This window comes from Vigna umbellata, chromosome 7, assembly GCF_029865625.1.
Source record: "Vigna umbellata cultivar VRB3 chromosome 7, Vumbellata_1.0, whole genome shotgun sequence".
In the NCBI taxonomy this organism is placed as follows: domain Eukaryota; kingdom Viridiplantae; phylum Streptophyta; class Magnoliopsida; order Fabales; family Fabaceae; genus Vigna; species Vigna umbellata.
Genome location: NC_142171.1, coordinates 38867852 through 38886815, shown reverse-complemented (window position 1 = coordinate 38886815; position 18964 = coordinate 38867852). Strand labels below are relative to the sequence as shown.

The 18964-nt window shown below is 36.0% G+C and overlaps 2 protein-coding genes across 3 annotated transcripts; one reads left to right on the top strand and one right to left on the bottom strand.

Moving 5' to 3' along the window:
* The first annotated feature begins 9850 nt into the window (after positions 1 to 9850).
* LOC148195956 (uncharacterized) lies at positions 9851 to 10510 on the top strand. Its single transcript, XM_088095331.1, has one exon. It carries the CDS (start codon positions 9851 to 9853, stop codon positions 10508 to 10510), a length of 660 nt encoding a protein of 219 aa, XP_087951457.1.
* Positions 10511 to 14837: 4327 nt separating this feature from the next.
* LOC148195955 (transcription factor bHLH121-like) lies at positions 14838 to 18305 on the bottom strand. Of its 2 annotated transcripts, none has more exons than XM_088093762.1 (5): positions 18174 to 18305; positions 17139 to 17254; positions 16085 to 16212; positions 15536 to 16003; positions 14838 to 15375 (listed from the first exon to the last, which is right to left on the bottom strand). In XM_088093762.1, the coding sequence occupies exons 2-5, from the start codon at positions 17236 to 17238 to the stop codon at positions 15220 to 15222; spliced, it is 852 nt and encodes a 283-aa protein (XP_087949888.1). In that variant the 5' UTR covers positions 17239 to 17254; positions 18174 to 18305; the 3' UTR covers positions 14838 to 15219. The 2 variants fall into 2 exon arrangements, with proteins under 2 accessions (XP_087949888.1, XP_087949889.1); XM_088093763.1 differs by having other exon boundaries at positions 18132 to 18207.
* Between the last annotated feature and the right edge of the window lie 659 nt (positions 18306 to 18964).

The following is an 18964-nucleotide window of genomic DNA, read 5'->3' as shown; positions in this document are numbered from 1 at the left end:
GCAATTTTCCTAGGATATTCTTTGACCAATAAAGCATATAGAGTATTTAATAGAAGAACTTTGATAATTGAAGAATCAATGCATGTTGTCTTTGATGAGATTGTGGACCTTGAGGAAAACCCTCTTGAGTCAAAAAAAACCTATTGCAGGTGATGAGGATTATTTGAAGGAAGCTCTTGAAGAGATGTATCTAAATGAGAACTATCCTCCAGAACTTCAAGAAACACCTCAAGCTGTTGATTCCAAAAGCTATCAACAACCAAGAGGACTCTCCTTGGACAACATCATTGGAGACATTTCAAAAGGAGTAACTACTAGACATAATCTTAATAATTTTTGTCTAACTATAGCTTTTGTGTCTCAGATAGAACCCAAGAATATAAAGGAAGCTCTTCAAGATGATAAGTGGTGCGTTGCTATGCAAGAAGAGCTAAACCAATTTGAAAGGAATGAAGTCTGGGAACTTATTCCAAAGCAAGATAATTATCAAGTCATAGGAACCAAATGGGTATTCAGGAACAAGCTTGATGAGGATGGAAACATCACAAAGAACAAAGCAAGGCTAGTTGCAAAGGGCTACTGTCAAGAGGAAGGTATAGACTATGATGAAACATATGCACCAGTGGCCAGGTTAGAAGCAATTAGATTGTTGCTTGCATATGCATCTTTGATGAAATTTAAATTGTATCAAATGGATGTGAGAAGTGCGTTTTTAAATGGTTTCATAAAAGAAGAGGTATATGTTAGTCAACCTCCTATTTTTGAGGATTTCAAATTTCCTGATCATGTTTATAAGTTGAAAAAGGCCTTGTACGGTCTTAAACAGGCACCTAGGTCTTGGTATGAAAGACTTAGTACTTTCTTACTTGATAATGATTTTTCTAGAGGTAAGGTTGATTCAACCTTATTTATAAAGAAAGTAGGAAAGCACATCTTGATTGTACAAGTTTATGTAGATGATATTATCTTTGGGTCAACTGATGACTCCTTATGTGAAGAATTTGCAAAAATAATGCAAGGTGAGTTTGAGATGTCTATGATGGGTGAGCTGAATTTCTTTTTAGGACTACAGATAAATCAGATGAATGGAGGTACTCTTATTTCCCAAACAAAATATTGTAGAGAAATTCTTAAGAAATTTGGTATGGATACGTGTAAAGAAGCTAGTACACCTATGGGTACTTCATGCTATTTAGATAAGGATGAATCTGGAAAAGGAGTAAATGAAACTATGTTTAGAGGCAGGATAGGATCTTTATTGTACTTAACTGCTAGTAGACCAGATATTATGCAAAGTGTATGTGTGTGTGCTAGGTACCAAGCAAATCCTAAATACCAAACAAATCGTAAAGAATCTCATTTGACTGTTGTCAAGAGAATCTTAAAATACCTTAAGGGAACCACTTCTTTTGGACTTTGGTATCCATCTGATGCTTCACTTAGTTTAATAGGTTATTCTGATGCACACTATGGTGGTTATAAAATTGATAGGAAAAGTACTAGTGGTACTTGTCATTTTCTGGGCTGTTCTTTGGTATCCTGGAATTCAAAGAAACAAGCGTGTGTAGCCTTGTCTACCATTGAAGCTGAATATATTGCTGCTGGAAATTGTTGTGCCCAAATTTGGTGGATGAAACAGTAACTGGAAGACTTTGATATCTTCCTTGATAATATTCCTTTAAAATGTGATAATACTAGTGCTATAAATTTAACTAAGAATCCCATAATGCACTCAAGGACTAAGCACATTGAGATTAGACATCATTTCTTGATAGACCATATTCAAAAAGGGGATTGTCAAATTGAATATGTTGATACCTTACATCAATTAGCTGATATTTTCACCAAGGCGCTACCTAAGGATAGATTTTTTGAGCTTAGAAGAGTTAGGAGTATTAGACATGTCTTAGGATCAACGCTTATAAAAATTTTCGCATTTTCGTAAAATTAACGCTTTATAATCGATTATCATAAGGCAATATCAATTATTCAAACTTAAAACTCAAATCTGGGAAATTTTGAACGAATAATCGATTATCATCAAGCATAATCGATTATCATGCAATTTCTAGGCAGTGATTCTTGAGCCATAATCGATTATCATGCTGACAGTTCCAAAAATAAAGTCGTTGGAGCATCCCATAACGACTATAAACGGCCATAAACAGCTAGTTTTTCCATTCTTCTTATAAATAGCCTCCTATAATCAATTATTAGACACTTCTTTGCACCCAAAAACTGCTGAAATCAAATCTTGAGCTCAAAACCTCTCCATTTTTATTCACTTTCACAAAATCTCACTACCTCAAACTTTCTCCATGGCGGATTCAAGAAGACATCGCCGCAGAGCTGCTGGAGCATCCTCTTCCTCTTAACCACGTCCTGCAACCATTGATGGGTGGATTTCAGATCAAGGAAAACATGCGGACTATGTTAATTCTTGGCAAGAAAGAAGAATCATGGCGGTAAAGTATATTCGCCTTGATTTTTTCCGTTTCTATGGATTTCAATTTCCAGATCTTTTTGCTGTTCAAGGACTCACAAATCTGGTGGAGCAAAAAGGTTGCATTTATCCTTATCTCATAAGAGTTTTCTACTTCAACTTGAGATATCGAGATGGGATTATATCCACTAAAGTAAAGGGTGTCCGCATAATTTTAGATGATGATGTGTGGACCAACGTTGCTCAACTTACCATCTGGGATGATGCTGTAAAAGTTCATCTAGGACTTCAAGATTTCAATAGGTTGATGACTTTCCAATCCTTCTTGTGTCACCCTGAACAATAGACTAATCGAAGGCAATTGCTTGTTGGAGGTTTCAAGGTTGAAGAAAGGATGATTCACTACTTGATTGTCTGGATACTATGTCCTAGAGGAACCAATCATGCTCAATGCTCTGAGCAGGATCTACTTCTTCTGTATGGGATCCTAAATCACATACACATCGACTGGCCTGCTCTCATTGCTGACACAATGGTAAAAGGTAAGAAATCCCATTCTTATCGATTTCCCTATGCTCTTCTTATTTCTAGGATTTTGGAGTACAAAGGTGTAAATGTTCAAGGAGAACTTGTCCAAGCCATTCAAGCTGTTGGCTCGGAAATTGAAGATACTACCTTTCGTCAGATGGGATTCATTACTAGAGGACGAGTTCTCATTCACAAAGATGATGGCCATCCTGATGAAGATGAAGATGAAGATGATGACATCAATACTCATATGACAGAACCAGTTAGTGCTGCTGCTCCTTCTGATGCAGGTCCATCTACCATGCCCTCATCCTCCTCACTCTCCATGGAAGAACATTTTGCTAGATTATCTAATCAATTAGAGGATATGAGTCTAGCACAAAGAACACACTTTGAGGAGATTTATGAGTGGCAACAATCTATTGATGAGTACATGGTTGATCAATTTCTTGATCTTGATGTTCGCCTATCTAACATCGAGAATCATCTCAACCTTCAACCTCCAGAAAGATGTCCTAGTCCTGAGTTTTAGATATAGGTTTTATGTTAGCATGTTTTGTTGTTTGCTTGCTATTTCATCTATGTTATAATTCTGTCTTTTATGTTTCTTCTTATAATGTAATCCTTCTTTTCATAAATAAAATGATTTCTTGATTATATGCATACTTTGTTTAATTGAGGGGGCGATCGTATTTAGAGGGAGCTTTTTACATCAAATCTTTTTGCTTATGATCAAAAAGGGGGAGAAGAATAATATAAGGGGAGAAGTATAAATTAATACAGGTATTGCTAACTCTGTTGTTGCCTGTTAGCTTGTATGTTTTGCAGGTAAGCCAAAATTGCTTTTAAAACTGAATTTTTTGATAATCATAAAAAAGGGGGAGATTGTTACCAATAAGGAGTATTGGCAAATCTTGAAGAAAATTGTTTTGATGATGCTGCAAGAAGTTTTAGTTGAAGAAGATATTAGAATTATTTAAAAGCAATTTGTAGAAATTAAATATAGTAGGAAAGTCTTGTAAACTTTGTATAACTTGCATTTTTAACTGCAATAATCGATTATGGAATGACAATAATCGATTATCACAAAGTCATCTAGGAATAATCGATTATCACCTCATATAATCGATTATCACATTTTTTGAAAAACCTGTAATGTACTTGAATAATTGATTATCACTTACAATAATCGATTATTCATGGCAGTTGAGACTTAACCTTAGATATTCAAAACAACTGGCTATATATTGGGTTTCTGTGAAATTCAAATGAAGATAGTTGTTGAACAGAAGCTCTTGTAGAATACTGTTTGTTAGAGGAAGTTCTCAGAAGCTATAGTTCAAGTTCCCTTGCTTGGTCTCGTGAATAGGAGGGGCTTGCGTTTCATGTGTCGATAGTCGGAGCAAGCTCTCTTCGAGTTAGCAAGGTGCTCTGCTTGGTCTCGTGAATAGGAGAAGCTCGCGTTTCATTTGTCGATAGTCGGAGCGGTTCTCTTCGAGTTGGCAGAGTGTTCTTCTTCCGGTTCGTTCGTCGAAGGAAGGTTTATTTATCTATTTTATTCACTATTTGTTGTAATCTGTGAAACATCTTTTTAGTGGAACTAATAATCACTTTTTATAGTGATTAACAACTGGATGTAGATTCTGTTGAATCGAACCAGTATAAAAATTACTTGTGTCATTTTCTATTCCCTACATTTTTTATCTTTTACGCATATCAACTATTCGATAAATTTTCTGAAAGAAAATTGATTTTCTAAAAACAGACAAATTTATTTTAAAAAGGTGACCGAACACGCTTTGTGCTACTCTAAGCTTTATTTCGCTGCGTTACACTCTGTCTGGTACCAATCAATAGTCGGGACCGAACGACTGAGAGGGTTTCTCCTGCAAGTTGACCGTTCGGTTCCTAAGGGTCTATGTCATTTTAACCGATCGTTAGTATATGAACCCAAAGTGACGTAGAGACTTTCCTACTCCTTTACCGTTCGGTCGGATATGAGCCATAGTAACATAAGGCCCCCAAGCCCTAGCAAAATCTGATATTGCGTCGGGTTTGTCAAGTTATGTCAATTGACACAAGATTTTACCTAAGTTTTCAAGGGTCACGACGATTCATCCAAAAACATGCGTTCCTTACCGACCGAGCGATTTTTACACTAGGAGTTCCCTTGGAACGTTCCCTAAGTCAAAAAATGCTAAGGTGAGAGCCATAGAAGCATCGCTCCCCGAACGAAAGATCGAGGAGTCCAAACTATCTAGATTGAAGACACTCGGGTGCACTACAAAAATGTTCTTTACCGAGCGGGGGATTTAGGAGTTCGTTTAGAACTTTCCCAAGATTAAAGATTTTCGGGTGAGAGTTACAGAAGCGTTCACAACCGAGCTGTTTAGATCTTAGGGTTTCACTTGGATGATTCCCTAAGATCAAGGTGAGAGTTCACGAGGAGCGTTCCTCACTGTTCGGTTTAGATCTTAGGAGTTCACTAGGAACGTGCTCTAAGATCAAGGAGAGAGTTCACGAGGAGCGTTCCTCATCGTTCGGTTTAGATCTTAAGAGTTCACTTGGAGCGTGCCCTAAGATCAAGGTGAGAATTCACGAAGAGCGTTCCTCAGTGTTCGGTTTAGATCTTAGGAGTTCACTAGGAGCGTGCCCTAAGACCAAGGTGAGAGTTCACGAGGAGCGTTCCTCACCATTCGGTTTAGATCTTAGAAGTTCACTAGGAGCGTGCCCTAAGATCAAGGTGGGAGTTCACAAGGAGCGTTCCTCATCGTTCGGTTTAGATCTTAGGAGTTCACTAGGAGCGCGCCCTAAGATAATGGTGAGAGTTCACAAGGATCATCGCTCACCGAACGGGAGATCGAGGAGTATGAACTATCTACATTGAAGACGCTTGGGTGCACTACAGAAACGTTCCTTACCGAGCGGGGGATCTAGGAGTTCGTTTAGAACTTTCCCAAGATCGAAGATGCTCGGGTGAGAGTTACGGAAGCGTTCACAACCGAGCTGTTTAAATCTTAGGGTTTCACTTGGATCATTCCCTAAGATCAAGGTGAGAGTTCACTAGGAGCGTTCCTCACCGTTCGGTTTAGATCTTAAGAGTTCACTTGGAGCGTGCCCTAAGAACCAGGTGAGAGTTCATGAGGATCGTTCCTCACCGTTTGGTTTAGATCTTAGGAGTTCACTAAGAGCGTGCCCTAAGAGCAAGGTGAGAGTTCACGAGGAGCGTTCCCCGCCGTTCGGTTTAGATCGTAGGAGTTCACTTGAAGCGTGCTCTAAGATCAAGGTGAGAGAGTTCACAAGGAGTGTTCCTCACCGTTCGGTCGACACTAGGATTTCACTTGAAAATGTTCCCTAGGTTGAAGATGCCAATGTGAGCGGTTGATAAGAGTTTTCTTAGTTCATTTTAGAACCCTTTCTTTAAGCCGAACGGTTGATTGAAGTTCTTTTTAGAACCTTTTCCTTTGGTCGAACGATTGAAAAAACTTGCTCAAAATTTCGATGGAAATCATTTGATAGTAATATCAGATCTGCAAATTACATCACACTTTTTAAACTGGAAAAAAGCAAATAGAAAGCTTAGATCTATTCTTGCTACAACTATGTCGTTCGGTCCACAGGTAAGCCGTTCGGTCCTGCGTGCACGCTCGCTTGCCCTCGTTTCGCTCCTCGCCTGCCGAGGGTGAATCATTCTCTTCATGGTGCCTTTTTTGGACAACCCGCATCTCCCTGATTCGAATGAACTCAACGACCCTTTCCTGCACTTCTCCTATGGTTGAAGGTGGCTGAGTAAATAGGCTATCTGCAAAGGAGGACGACCTTAAGGCTATTGACAAGGTGCTGATGATGAACTTCTTGCCAACACCCTTCACATGTCGTGCGGTCTGGTTGAACCGAACCATGTAGTCCCTTAGGTATTCCTCTCTTCCCTGTTTGATTTTAGTAAGCTCCATGTAGGTAAGGTCTTGTGTCTTAATGGAAGCAAACTGTCGTTCAAACAAACGTCTCAAAGTCACAAAACTATCAATGGTCCTGGGACGAAGAGAGTGAAACCATTCCAAAGCTTCTCCTTTAACTGACAGGGAAAAAACCCTGCACCAAAATCTTTCACTAGGTGAATAGATTGTCATGGCATCAGCAAATGACCTCAGGTGCTCCTCCGGGTCCCCTGATCCATCATACCTTTCCAGAACTGGGAGCGCCCTTTCCGGCATTTGCTCTTCCATGACTGTAGTTGTAAAGGGATAAAGTGCCCTGGCCCAAGCGACATGAATCGGACGAGCATGACGCCTCCGGGAATTGTTTTCCCCCTGATCAGTGCCTTCCTGATCAAAGTCTGGGAATTCCACTATGGGCATCCGAGTGGGTGCAGCCGACCTTTGACCGGACGGGGCCCTCCGTCCTGAGTCACGGTCTCTACGTGCTGCATCCCGCTCAGCCCTTAGAGTTTCAATTTTAGCCTGCATGGCTTCCATCCTCCTCTGCATCTCCTGTATAAACGTCGCTGGTTCTTGAGTCATCCTTATGGTCTTGCTAGGGTGTCTTCGAAAATCCTCAGTCCCACGGTGGGCACCAAAATGATTCTGCTGAAATGGGACGAGGATAATGCCGAACGTCCTCTTGTCACTGCCTAGCATTTTGCTGTCGAGGCCAAGCGTTCTGCCTCTCCAAGCTCTAGTTATCCGAACACCGAATGAGAGACGACCTTCAGAAGACACTCCGACGCTCAAGTCAGAATTTTTCTCTGTAGGCCTTTATAATTTAGTAATGAGTAAAACGTGAATTTACGTCGAACCTAAACCCTTATTTATAGAGTTTAAAGGAATCTGACCAATTAATTTACTTCTTAATGGTCGTTAATGCAAACCGTAATTGTTTAACGGTAGTCGTTGTCACATTTATTGTGCCTTAACTGTGCTCAACGGTTATCTAGACCGAGCGGCTCTAAAACGTTTTCTTGAACGTATACCGCTCGACTCTCTGTGGCCCTTGCCGATCGGTCAGACTCGAGCCCATAGTAACAATGTGGTATCAAGAAAGTGGTAGAGGAGAAAAGAAAGACAGATATAGATTGAGAAAAAAAATGTTTGAAGAGCGTGATTGATAAACACATTCTTATTATAGATCAAGATTAATATGTATGTTAGTGTGTTAGAATCATAGATCCTAAAATATGTTTATGGAAACAATTAAGAACATAAAAAAAATTAACTTACAACAAATTATCATCGTATCAAACTATATTTCTTCTTATTAAGATTATAACTATTTCGGTTCTTAAATGTGAGACCTTGTTTATTTAATACGAGAGAATAAAATATTGATTTAGTTTTTAAGTGTGTGCGTAGTCCAACAATTATGTCCTATGGTTATGTTTTGAGATTATTTAGCCATTAAAATATGATTTTACCATTGTTTTTACTCTTAATCTCTTTTCACTTTAACAACTGCCATTGTTTGGCCTTGTTAACAATATGTTAGACCGATCTAAGACAATTTTTACCACCAAATAGAAGGACAACAATATTCTCTTTGTTTAGTAGTATCAAGAATAACCTAAAAAGATTAAAATGCATGCAAAGTCCTACAGAAGACTTAATTTTTAATTGAACATTTGATTAAAAAATAAACTAATTTGCAAAGAGTGTTTTTGAAATAAACTACAGAAGAAATCTTCATAACTTAGGGTGATTTTTGTATTAATTGAAATTGTTTTGAACTGAAATTATCATAAATAACAACAACTTTGGTTTAATTTTATTTGTTATAAATTGAAGTCATAGACAATGGCAGCTTTCGTTTCTTTATATTTGTTATAAATTTGTAGTATCTAATTGCGAATTGGGTGTGACAATTTTTTATTTTTTGAAAATCTCGACAGATTTAATTGTTAGATGTAAATTGTTGAAAGACAACAAATATAACCGTGATTAGAAAAATTATAATAAGTAAAAGGTTAAACATGCAAATTTTAATTAAATATTATCAAAGAAATTGTCAAATCGAATGACAACTTTAGCTTAAATTAATAATAATTTTAGTTGAAATTATTTTAAACGAATCACATTCAATGACAATTTTAGTTTAAATTAACTTTTGATAGAAGTTATGAATTTTAGTTAAAATTATTCTCAAAGAAATTATTACACTTAATTGACAATTTCGGTCTTCACCTTAATAAGAAATTGATTAATTAAACATAATCTTAAAGTTGCTATGACCCGTAATATGGAGTGGTTCGCTGTTTCAACAACTTCATCTTCAAAGGTGTCGTCCTTGAGTATGATAGACTTCCTTAAAACAAAATCATGCATACAAAACACAACTTCGACCTTTAGGTAATTTTTTAAAAAAGGGACGAGAAGCGTAATATCAAAATCAAATTAACTCATTTTCATAAAAAAAACCGCTAGTTGCAAGATTGTTCTTCCCTGCTGCATCAATGCAGAAGACCTCATTAACCGTGTCTATAGTCAAAAATTGATGGGTGAAATTATAACCACTCTTGTTCACTAATTTTTACTCATTAGTTAGACTCACATAATTATTCACTCAATAATACAAAAATATTTTGAAACTAATGTTTTTTTTTGGATTTAATTTATTTTCCATTTATATTTGTGCATTTATGTTCATATATTTATATTCTATTTTTATATTTATATTTTGTTTATATATTGTTTCAAACAATTATATATATAAAAATTGTATTCTCTCCTGATTATGGAATAAGAAATACAATTTCTATCCTTTCTTTTCTTAACTTATCATAAGAAAATTAATTCTTTATCACGTTCTTCTGCAACCAATTATTTTCCTGCCCAGATCTTCATCTTCTACCTTTCGTTCTTGGCTTTTCTGCCTTTTTCTTCTCTTTCTATGGTTGTTCCCTCTGTTACTCTCGCATCATTGCAAGATACAACACACGACTATTACATTCACCCTAACGAGAATCCTTCATTGGTGCTTGTTTCCCCGATTCTTGAAGGGCACAATTATCATGGATGGGCTCGCTTGATATCTATGACACTACAAATGAAGAATAAATTTGGCTTTGTTGATGGTTCCATTCCTTGTCCAGCTGATACAGATCCCATGGTTCCAGCATGGAAGCGTTGCAATAATCTAGTTTTATCTTGGATCAATCATTCTATTTCTCATGAGATTGCTACAAGTATTATCTGGATTGACTCTGCCGCTGCGGCAGGGAAGGATTTCAAAGATCGTTTCTTCCAAGGTGATTATGTTCGAATTTCACAATTGCATCAAGATCTTTATTCAATGCATCAATCTAACCTAAGGGTTACTACATATTACACTAAAATGAAGATTCTCTGGGCTGAACTTTGCAATTTTCGCCCTATTCCTGAATGTCAATCTTCTACTTCTTGTTGTGTTGTTTCTAAGACAATGAAGGAATATCGTGAAAATGATTGTATTCTTTATTTTCTTAGAGGCTTGAATGATAATTACTCTATTGTTCGCTCTCAGATCCTTCTCATGGATCCCTTGCCTTTTTACCCAAAAAATTTTCGATGATAATTCAACATGAGCGAATATTACAATAAGGAATTCTTTCTCAACCTCCAGTCATAGCGTCACAAGTTTCTCAATCTAAACCTTCTTTTTCTACCTTCAATGGCAGAGGTAAACCCTCTCCTGCCAATGATTATGGCCGGGGAAGATCTTCATATCAAGGTTCTCAGGCTCGTTATCAAGGTTCTTAGGCTCGTTCCTCAGGGGGAAGGTTTGGTGCACCTCGATAATGCACTCACTATGGCAGGACAAACCACACCGTTGATACTTGCTCTCTAATACATGGATTACCACCCGATCTCAAATCCAAAAGAGTCCACAATGTTACAACAGATTCTTCTATAGTATTCCTTCTTATAATAATTCTCCGGCACAGTCACATTCCTCAACTCTGGGACTTTCTCAAGAGCAAATTCATGGTCTATTGGCATTTCTTCCTCAATCTAATAGCACAGTCCCACATTCTACCAATCTAGTGAGCTCTCATAATGCTTTCACTTCTTCTCAGACTCAAGGTAATATCTATTCCCAATTCTAGACATAGGTGTTACTGATCATATATCCAAATTTTTTTGTCTCATTTTATGTCTTATCATAGAATCTCACCAATTACAGTGTTACTACCCAACAAGAACTCTTCATTTGCTCATTTTTCTGGCACAGTTTCACTTAGCCCACACCTTACTTTACATAATGTCTTATTTGTTCCTAATTTTTCTGTCAATCTTATTTCAGTCACAAAGTTAACTAAATCTCTATCTTGTAAACTTAACATTTCTGAATTTTCCTATGAAATACAGGACAAGTCAACCCTGCAGATGATTGGGAAAGCAGATGATTGGGAAAGCTGAAGAAAGAGATGGCTTGTATGTCATGATAGTTCCTGCACCCACACCCCTTAGTTCATCAACTGCTATTACTTCTGAGAATTCTATTGCTTGTTCTACAATAAGACATAACTCTATAGATATTTGGCACTATAGACTAGGGCATCCTTCTTTTTCTTGTTATACCAAATTACGCAATATGTATGCCACTTTACCTAATACAAAATACACTCATTGTGATGCTTGTCATTATTCTAAGCAAAGAAAATTTCCTTTTCAATTAAGTACTATTGTTTCAAAAGCTCCTTTTGATTTAATTCATGTTGATATTTGGGGGCCCTATAGTACTTCTTATGTTACTTCTTATGTTGATGGTTTCAAATATTTCTTAACTATAGTGGATGATATGTCTAGATACACATGGATTAAATTAATGGCAAGTAAATCAGATACAAGATCACAACTTTTTGGCTTTATTTCTTATATAAAATCACAATTTGGCATTGATGTAAAAGCTGTTAGATTAGATAATGGTAATGAGTTTGCAATGACAAATTTTTATAGACAAAAAGGGATACAACATCAATTATCTTGTGTTGAAACACCTCAACAAAATGGAGTCGTTGAGAGAAAACATCAACACATTCTCAATGTTGCTAGATCTTTGATGTTTCAATCCCATTTGCCCATAATTTTCTGGTCTTTTGTTGTTCGTTATGTTGTGCAACTCATTAATATTTTACCTTCCAAAGTTTTGGCATATTTTTCTCCATCTCAACTGTTACACAATGTTAAACCTGACATTACTTACTTACGAGTTTTTAGCTTACTTTGCTATGCTTCAACTCTTCAAACTCATAGAACAAAATTTCAACCTCGTGCAAGAAAATGTGTTTTACTGGGTTTTAAAACAGGAGTGTAAGGCTACCTTTTGTTAGATTTCAACTCTAGGAAACATTTTCTATCAAGGAATGTAGTATTTTATGAAAATATATTTTCTTTTCTTACTAGTGACAAGCACTCACCTATTGATACACGAAATTTCTTGGATTTTGTCACCAAAATTATTTCACCTCCATCACCTCTTTTCTCAGAAGTTACTGATCAACCCTTTTTACCACTTACATCTCCTCCTTCTATTGTTTCCAACCCTGTTATTTTCTCTTCTCAGCCTGTTTCTGTTGAACCTGTCACTGCTACTCCACAAAGAAAATCAACCAGGCCAAAACATACACCATCTTATTTGCAGGACTATCATTGCAACATGTTATTTACTTCTTCCGCCACTCAGTCATTCACAGGTACCTTGTATCCTATCTCTTCATATCTATCATATGATGCATTATCATCTCTTCATAAATCATATGTCCTTAATCTTTCCCAAGTTAGTGAACCTAAAACCTATAACCAAGCCATCAAACATGATTGTTGGAGAAATGTCATGGATCAAGAAATTGCATCTTTAGAAAATACCAAAACTTGGGTTTTGATTGATCTACCTAGTGGAAAGCAACCTATCATATGTAAATGGGTATACAAAATAAAGAGGCATGTTGATGAGAGTATTGAACGATACAAAGCAAGGTTAGTAGCCAAAGGTTAGTAGCCAAAGGCTACACACAACAACAAGGTTTAGATTACTTTGAGACTTTTTCACCTTTTGTCAAACTCACAACAGTAAGATTGGTTCTGACTTTAGTAGCTTCCAAACATTGGTATTTACATCAACTAGATGTAACTAATGCCTTTTTACATGGGGATCTAGATGAAAAAGTATACATGTCTCTTCCTCTTGGTTATAAAACTGAAAAACCAGGACAAGTTTGCAAGTTGTTGAAGTCTTTATATGGACTCAAACAAGCTTTTAGACAATGGAATTACAAGTTGACAAGTACTTTACTTTCTTTGGACTACATACAATCAAAATCAGATTATTCACTTTTTGTCAAAAGTTATTATGCTCATATTACCATCTTACTTGTTTATGTGGATGATATAGTTTTGGCAGGTGATGACATCCAGGAAATCCAAACTGTGAAGGCTCTATTGAATGCAAAGTTCAAGATTAAAGACTTAGGCCAACTCAAGTATTTTCTAGGCTTAGAAATTGCAAGATCTCATCAGGGCATTAATTTGTCACAAAGGAAGTATGCTCTAGAGTTACTAGAAGATGCAGGATTGTTGGGATGTCAACCTGTTCTACTCCCATACAGTCAGGTACAAAATTTTCCAAGACAGAAGGGAAATTCAGATATGCAGGCCTATAGAAGACTTCTTGGCAGGTTACTATATCTAACCAACACAAGACCAGATTTATGTTTCGTTGTTAGTACTCTCAGTCAATTTCTTTCCAATCCTTTGGAAGATCACTATGCAACAGCAATAAGAATCCTGAGATATATCAAGAACAATCCAGGACAAGGATTATTCTTTCCCTCCAACACAGAACATGCACTCAAGGCTTTTAATGATTCTAATTGGGTTGCTTGGCCTGACACTAGAAGGTCTGTGACTGATTTTAATGTGTTCTATGGTGCATCATTAATCAGCTGGAAATCCAAGAAGCAAGGTACTATATCTAGATCATCAACCGAAGTAGAATATAGAGCTTTAGCATCCACAACATGTGAAATTCAATGGCTTCTATATTTGCTCCATGATTTGAAACAACCTCTACTACAACCAGTTCCTCTGTTTTTGTGACAATCAATCTGCTATACAAATTGCACAGAATCCAGCCATGCATGAAAGGACAAAGCATATTGAAATTGATTGTCATCTCATAAGAGATAAAGTTCAAACTGGTGTAATTAAGCTGCTGTCCATTCCTACTTCAGCACAACTTGCAGACATTCATACTAAAGCTTTGCATCCAACACAATTTCAATTTTTGTTGTCCAAGCTGAGCATTAAGGATATATATGCTCCAGCTTGAGGGGATATTGGTTTTAATTTATTTTTCGTTCATATTTGTGCATTTATATTCATATATTTATATTCTGTTTATATATTGTTTCAAACAATTATATGTATGTAAATTGTACTCTCTCGTGATTATGGAATAAAAAATACAATTCTTATCCTTTCTTTTCTCGTAAGAAGATGGGCCTTTCTAAGATTGTTTGTGGTGAAGCACAGGTTAGTTCATCCCAAGGGCACTCACATTGCAGACATTGGACAATTCAGTGTTCTCAACTCAAATTCCTCTTCCATTTTTACTGTCTTTAGGAGCCAAGCCACATGATGTTGTGAGGTTCATGCCAAATAAGGTTCATATTATGAGTGAAATCTCGATTCTACAAGTATAAAAATAGAGCAATGAAATAGTCAAATGAAATGCAGAGCAAGTAAAATAACTGTTAAAACACCCCGGCTTCACAAGAATGAACAAAACAATGGAATGGTGAAATGTGAGCGTCTCTTCATTTATGAGAATTACCAAAAGAAAATAATGAGTTCCAGACTCGAGTGATTTGTACTAGTTATATGAAATTGCATTGATATCAGTTAATCAATTAAGCATTGTGCAATTCAAAGCCACTGGCAATTCATTACAAGATACAAATGGTTAGCTTGTTGAATTGTATCGAATCATGAAATTCTAACCACTGAAAGAATTTACAAACTTACACGTTAGATAACCCCACTGGTCAACTTGGAGGTTTTCCAGCTGAAATTTCAAGTTTTCCCACGGAAAGAGAAGTTTATGCTTAAACATTTAAAACCTACTCAGACCAAATTCTTACTAAGGAAGAGATAACAGAAGTGAATTATTTTGGGATAAGAACCGAATGACTTGTACCCTCCAGAGTTGCAGCAGATGCAGGATGAAAATCTTCATTGTGGCTTCAAATGCACAAGAGCTTCACTAAATTGCATAATTTCTCATTCATTATCCTTTCTGCTTGCAACTGCACTGCTTGATGAGCTATCCTGAGCGCTATGAGAAGAAGAACACCTACCTAATGTATTCCCTTCCGAGCAGCAGCTGCTTTCCCTTCTTGACAACTTCCCAGATTTCCTTTGTCCGGATGATAAATCCTGCAAAACATGTACACAAACAAAACCTGAATCCGATGATAAATTGCTGTCTGCAGCATTGCTATTGCAATGCCTCCCGGATTGGATTTGCAACTGCAATTTAGAACCATGATCACAGCTATTTATCAGTTGCAAAGTTTCCTTAGCAAACAACACTAACCTGATCTGCAGAAGACCCAGGAGTCTTCAACTGAAGGTCTGTAGTGACATCATTAGAATCCTCGTTCTTTTCAGCCTTGCTCTCCCTGGATGATTTGCTTTTGGACTCTGGTTTTTCAGACACATTGGACCGACAGCCTGGATGAAGTGGAGGTGAAACGTACTGGGTGGATTGTTGTTCAACAATGGTATTGGGGGCTAAATAAGGAACAAAAGTTGAATGGGGATTAGAGATGACTGCAGGATGTTGATTAGTAAAGTAGGGGAATGGCTGCATGGGGATTGAACCAGGAGGTACTGCCACTGGCATTGGAAAGGGATATGATGGTGGAGCCATGACAACTGAATGATCCATTGCAGTCCATGGAAATATAGTCCTGAGCTGCTGCTGATACTGATTATTCAAGTTGTCAATATCCGATTTAAGAGAAGCCTTTTCTTCTCTGAGATCATTTTTCTCCTGAGTCAACTAAAAATGGAATGATATCTTAATTATTTTCATTAGTCCCAAAAGTATCAAGACAGGCAATTTATCAAATAAAAAGATTACCTCACGAGATTCTTCATTTAGTGTAGCATATTCTTCTTTGAGTTTACCAACTTGAGAAGTAAGGTCCTTCAGCAATTGAATTGTATCACTTAGAATGGTTGCTTTGTCATTTTTGGGCCTGTCAGGGTCTGCATTTCAGAATCTCCACAGCAGAGAGTGATTTAAGAGATTTATTGTTTTATCAGCTTTTAACATTAAATGGAAAACACATGAATACATTCCAAAGAAATAACAGGTATTTGATACAAAATATCAGCATTTGTAAATCCTCTTGTTAACATCTGCTGCATGCTACAAGTGGTTTAAAATAATCAAAACTATAATCAGGTTAATTAAAAAAACTAAATTAAATCATACAAATACGAAAATAAAAGGAAAAATCCCTTTTTCAAAAGAAAACCTGACAACTGCAGTATTAAAGTACTTTAAGGACACATAAAGACACCAGTCAAGGAAAGGAAAACCAGAACAATCCATTCAAAATGTTATGATAATTCAAAAACATCAATTGCCCTTAGTCTAAAATCAAAAGACCTAATTTTGCTGTAATAGTTCTAAAACAAATACTGCATGACTGCTCTGCAAAATAGTTCACCATGCAAATAATAAATCAATCAAAAACATGAAATTTTAAGCTTCACACAGCTTACTTTCTATAGGCACGCAGGTGTAGGGGAGAAAAGGGGTGGAGGATAAAGAACCAAAATGGTTTTAAGTAATATAAAAGGCAGAGAATAAATATAACATTTTCAATAGTATACTCGCTTTTTTATTATTTTTCATCGGATAGGTTGGTGCTGGAACCAGAAAAGGAAGGTGAAAATTAAAGGTACGAAGAGGGTATACAGTAGTATCAGGCAGGTTCAGGAAGTTTGTAGCCATCGGACAGAGGAAATACTGCTTTTCTAATACTGTTTCACTCATTTTTAACATCCTTATTATTCAGTAATTTTCAATTGTAATCCGAACTTCTTTTTGTTAATTCCCTTACCAGTACTACAGAAATGCTAGTATCAATTAAATTTCCAATGTGAAAAGGTGAAACTTGATTTACCTAAAACGTTACCCAGTTCTACAAACTGCTCATTGAGTCGATCCCTCCTTAACTTTTCTCGGTCAGCCTTTTGAGTCTTTCTTGCAGCTGAACAATCCATTGGTTCGACTTCAAGCCTTTGGCAGTAGATAATATGTTCCAAAAGGCAGAAAAAAATTAATCAGTACTTAGATCATTGATTTCAGCTTTGGAGAATAAAAAACCAAAACTGTCAAAAGCATGCATTTCAATTACTGCAAAGGGGTGATTATTGTCATTTCAAAAATTCGTTACTAAACAATTTTATGGTAACACATTTAAGATTAAGGTATTTAATTAACTGCAATAACTGCAAGCTCATTCCCCTTCATTTCAACATAAAACTTGTGTTGCTCTGGCCAAGTAACCCAACTTACGAATTACTAATTAAACCAATGCAAGCCAATAATATGATTCAATTAGCAGATAAAACTGGTTTTGGACCAGGTTACATCCAAAATCAGTCTTTAACCTATCAATCACTCTGAAACCAGTTTTTAAGCCATGACATGTTTAGACTGATTTTTCCATGAAAAAGTCCAAATATTGTGAATAGAACAATGAGAACTGATATTAATTGTTGGATTGAGCGCAACTATAGTTTACAGTCCAAAAACTATAATTTCTATTCAGAGCAGAGACAGTCCAACATCATGATGTGACTTGGCTTCTGGCATCTGTCACGTGACAAAGAATTGATGCATACTCATACGATGTAATTGCATGCCAGCAGAAGCTCAATAGTATTGAATGAAAGCATGCAGAGACTACAATTACCACAACTGGGTAAAAACCCTAAAATTTCTTTTTTACAAAATCGAAAATCAGAAAAAGTGAATAGCAACAGGACCCAAGACCAAAACCCATGTTAATTTTACAATAAAGATGAAAAATTTCAAAGGGGAAAAAATAATAAAACAAAAATTTGAGCCCAGAGTTGGAAAAGAAAAGCTTCAGTTGATGGAAATGACTTACAAGAGGTAATATGAGGAATGAAAGAAGGATTAGGGATTTTACCCGTTCGTGTTCGTTTTTTCTGTGTCACTGATTCTTATCTTCAATATTTGCTCACACACCTTGGGAGGTGTTCTATTAAGAAACTACACCTTCTCAAAAGAAAGGAAAGGCAAAACGACATGCATACTTTTCGTTTAGTTGCAGTAAAACGACCGATCATGATGTCGTATTTTACCATTCATCTCTCTTGAAATCAGAAGAGCATGCATGTTCAACATAATCAGACAAAATAATTTCCATAATTCATAATAATTAGTTAAATAATAATTTATAAGTAGATAGAATCATGTTATTTTTTTTACAAGATTCTAGATTTTAAAAGAAAAGTGTAAAATGCTTCACACTAATATTCTTGTGATAAAAATAATTATAAGTAATTTTTGTACAGATTTGAATTTTCTAAAACCAGAAGAATGTAATTTAAAAAATAGTATTATTTATTGTATGTAAACATAAACTTATTTTATCAGTTGATACTTAATGTAAATTTTGATATATACATTATGTTTCTCAATTTTTTATGAAAATGTTTTGTTCTTTTGTGCCACTCCTTTGTTATACAGGTTGAAATTCATATTTTAAAAATTTTATTTTTCAAAATAACTTTTTTTTTTTCAGAAAGTACTGAAAGATCTATGATAGCAGAATCTAGAAATATTATAGAAAAGTATATTTATAAATGAAAAATTCAAATAATGTTTCCAAATTATATATATTTTAGAATTGATCTTCTAATTCATCATTCCATAATATTTGTTTGTTATAAATAAATAAATTATAAATACATTTCA

Bases quoted from the DNA above. Each gene is read 5' to 3' on its own strand.
- LOC148195956 (XM_088095331.1), top strand. From the start codon at position 9,851: ATGGTTGTTCCCTCTGTTACTCTCGCATCATTGCAAGATACAACACAC.
- LOC148195955 (XM_088093762.1), bottom strand. From the start codon at position 17,238: ATGGATTGTTCAGCTGCAAGAAAGACTCAAAAGGCTGACCGAGAAAAG. The intron at 16,004-16,084 runs GTAATCTTTTTA...TTCCATTTTTAG, and splicing joins TAAATGAAGAATCTCGTGAG to TTGACTCAGGAGAAAAATGA. The intron at 15,376-15,535 runs GTTAGTGTTGTT...CATGTTTTGCAG, and splicing joins CTGGGTCTTCTGCAGATCAG to GATTTATCATCCGGACAAAG.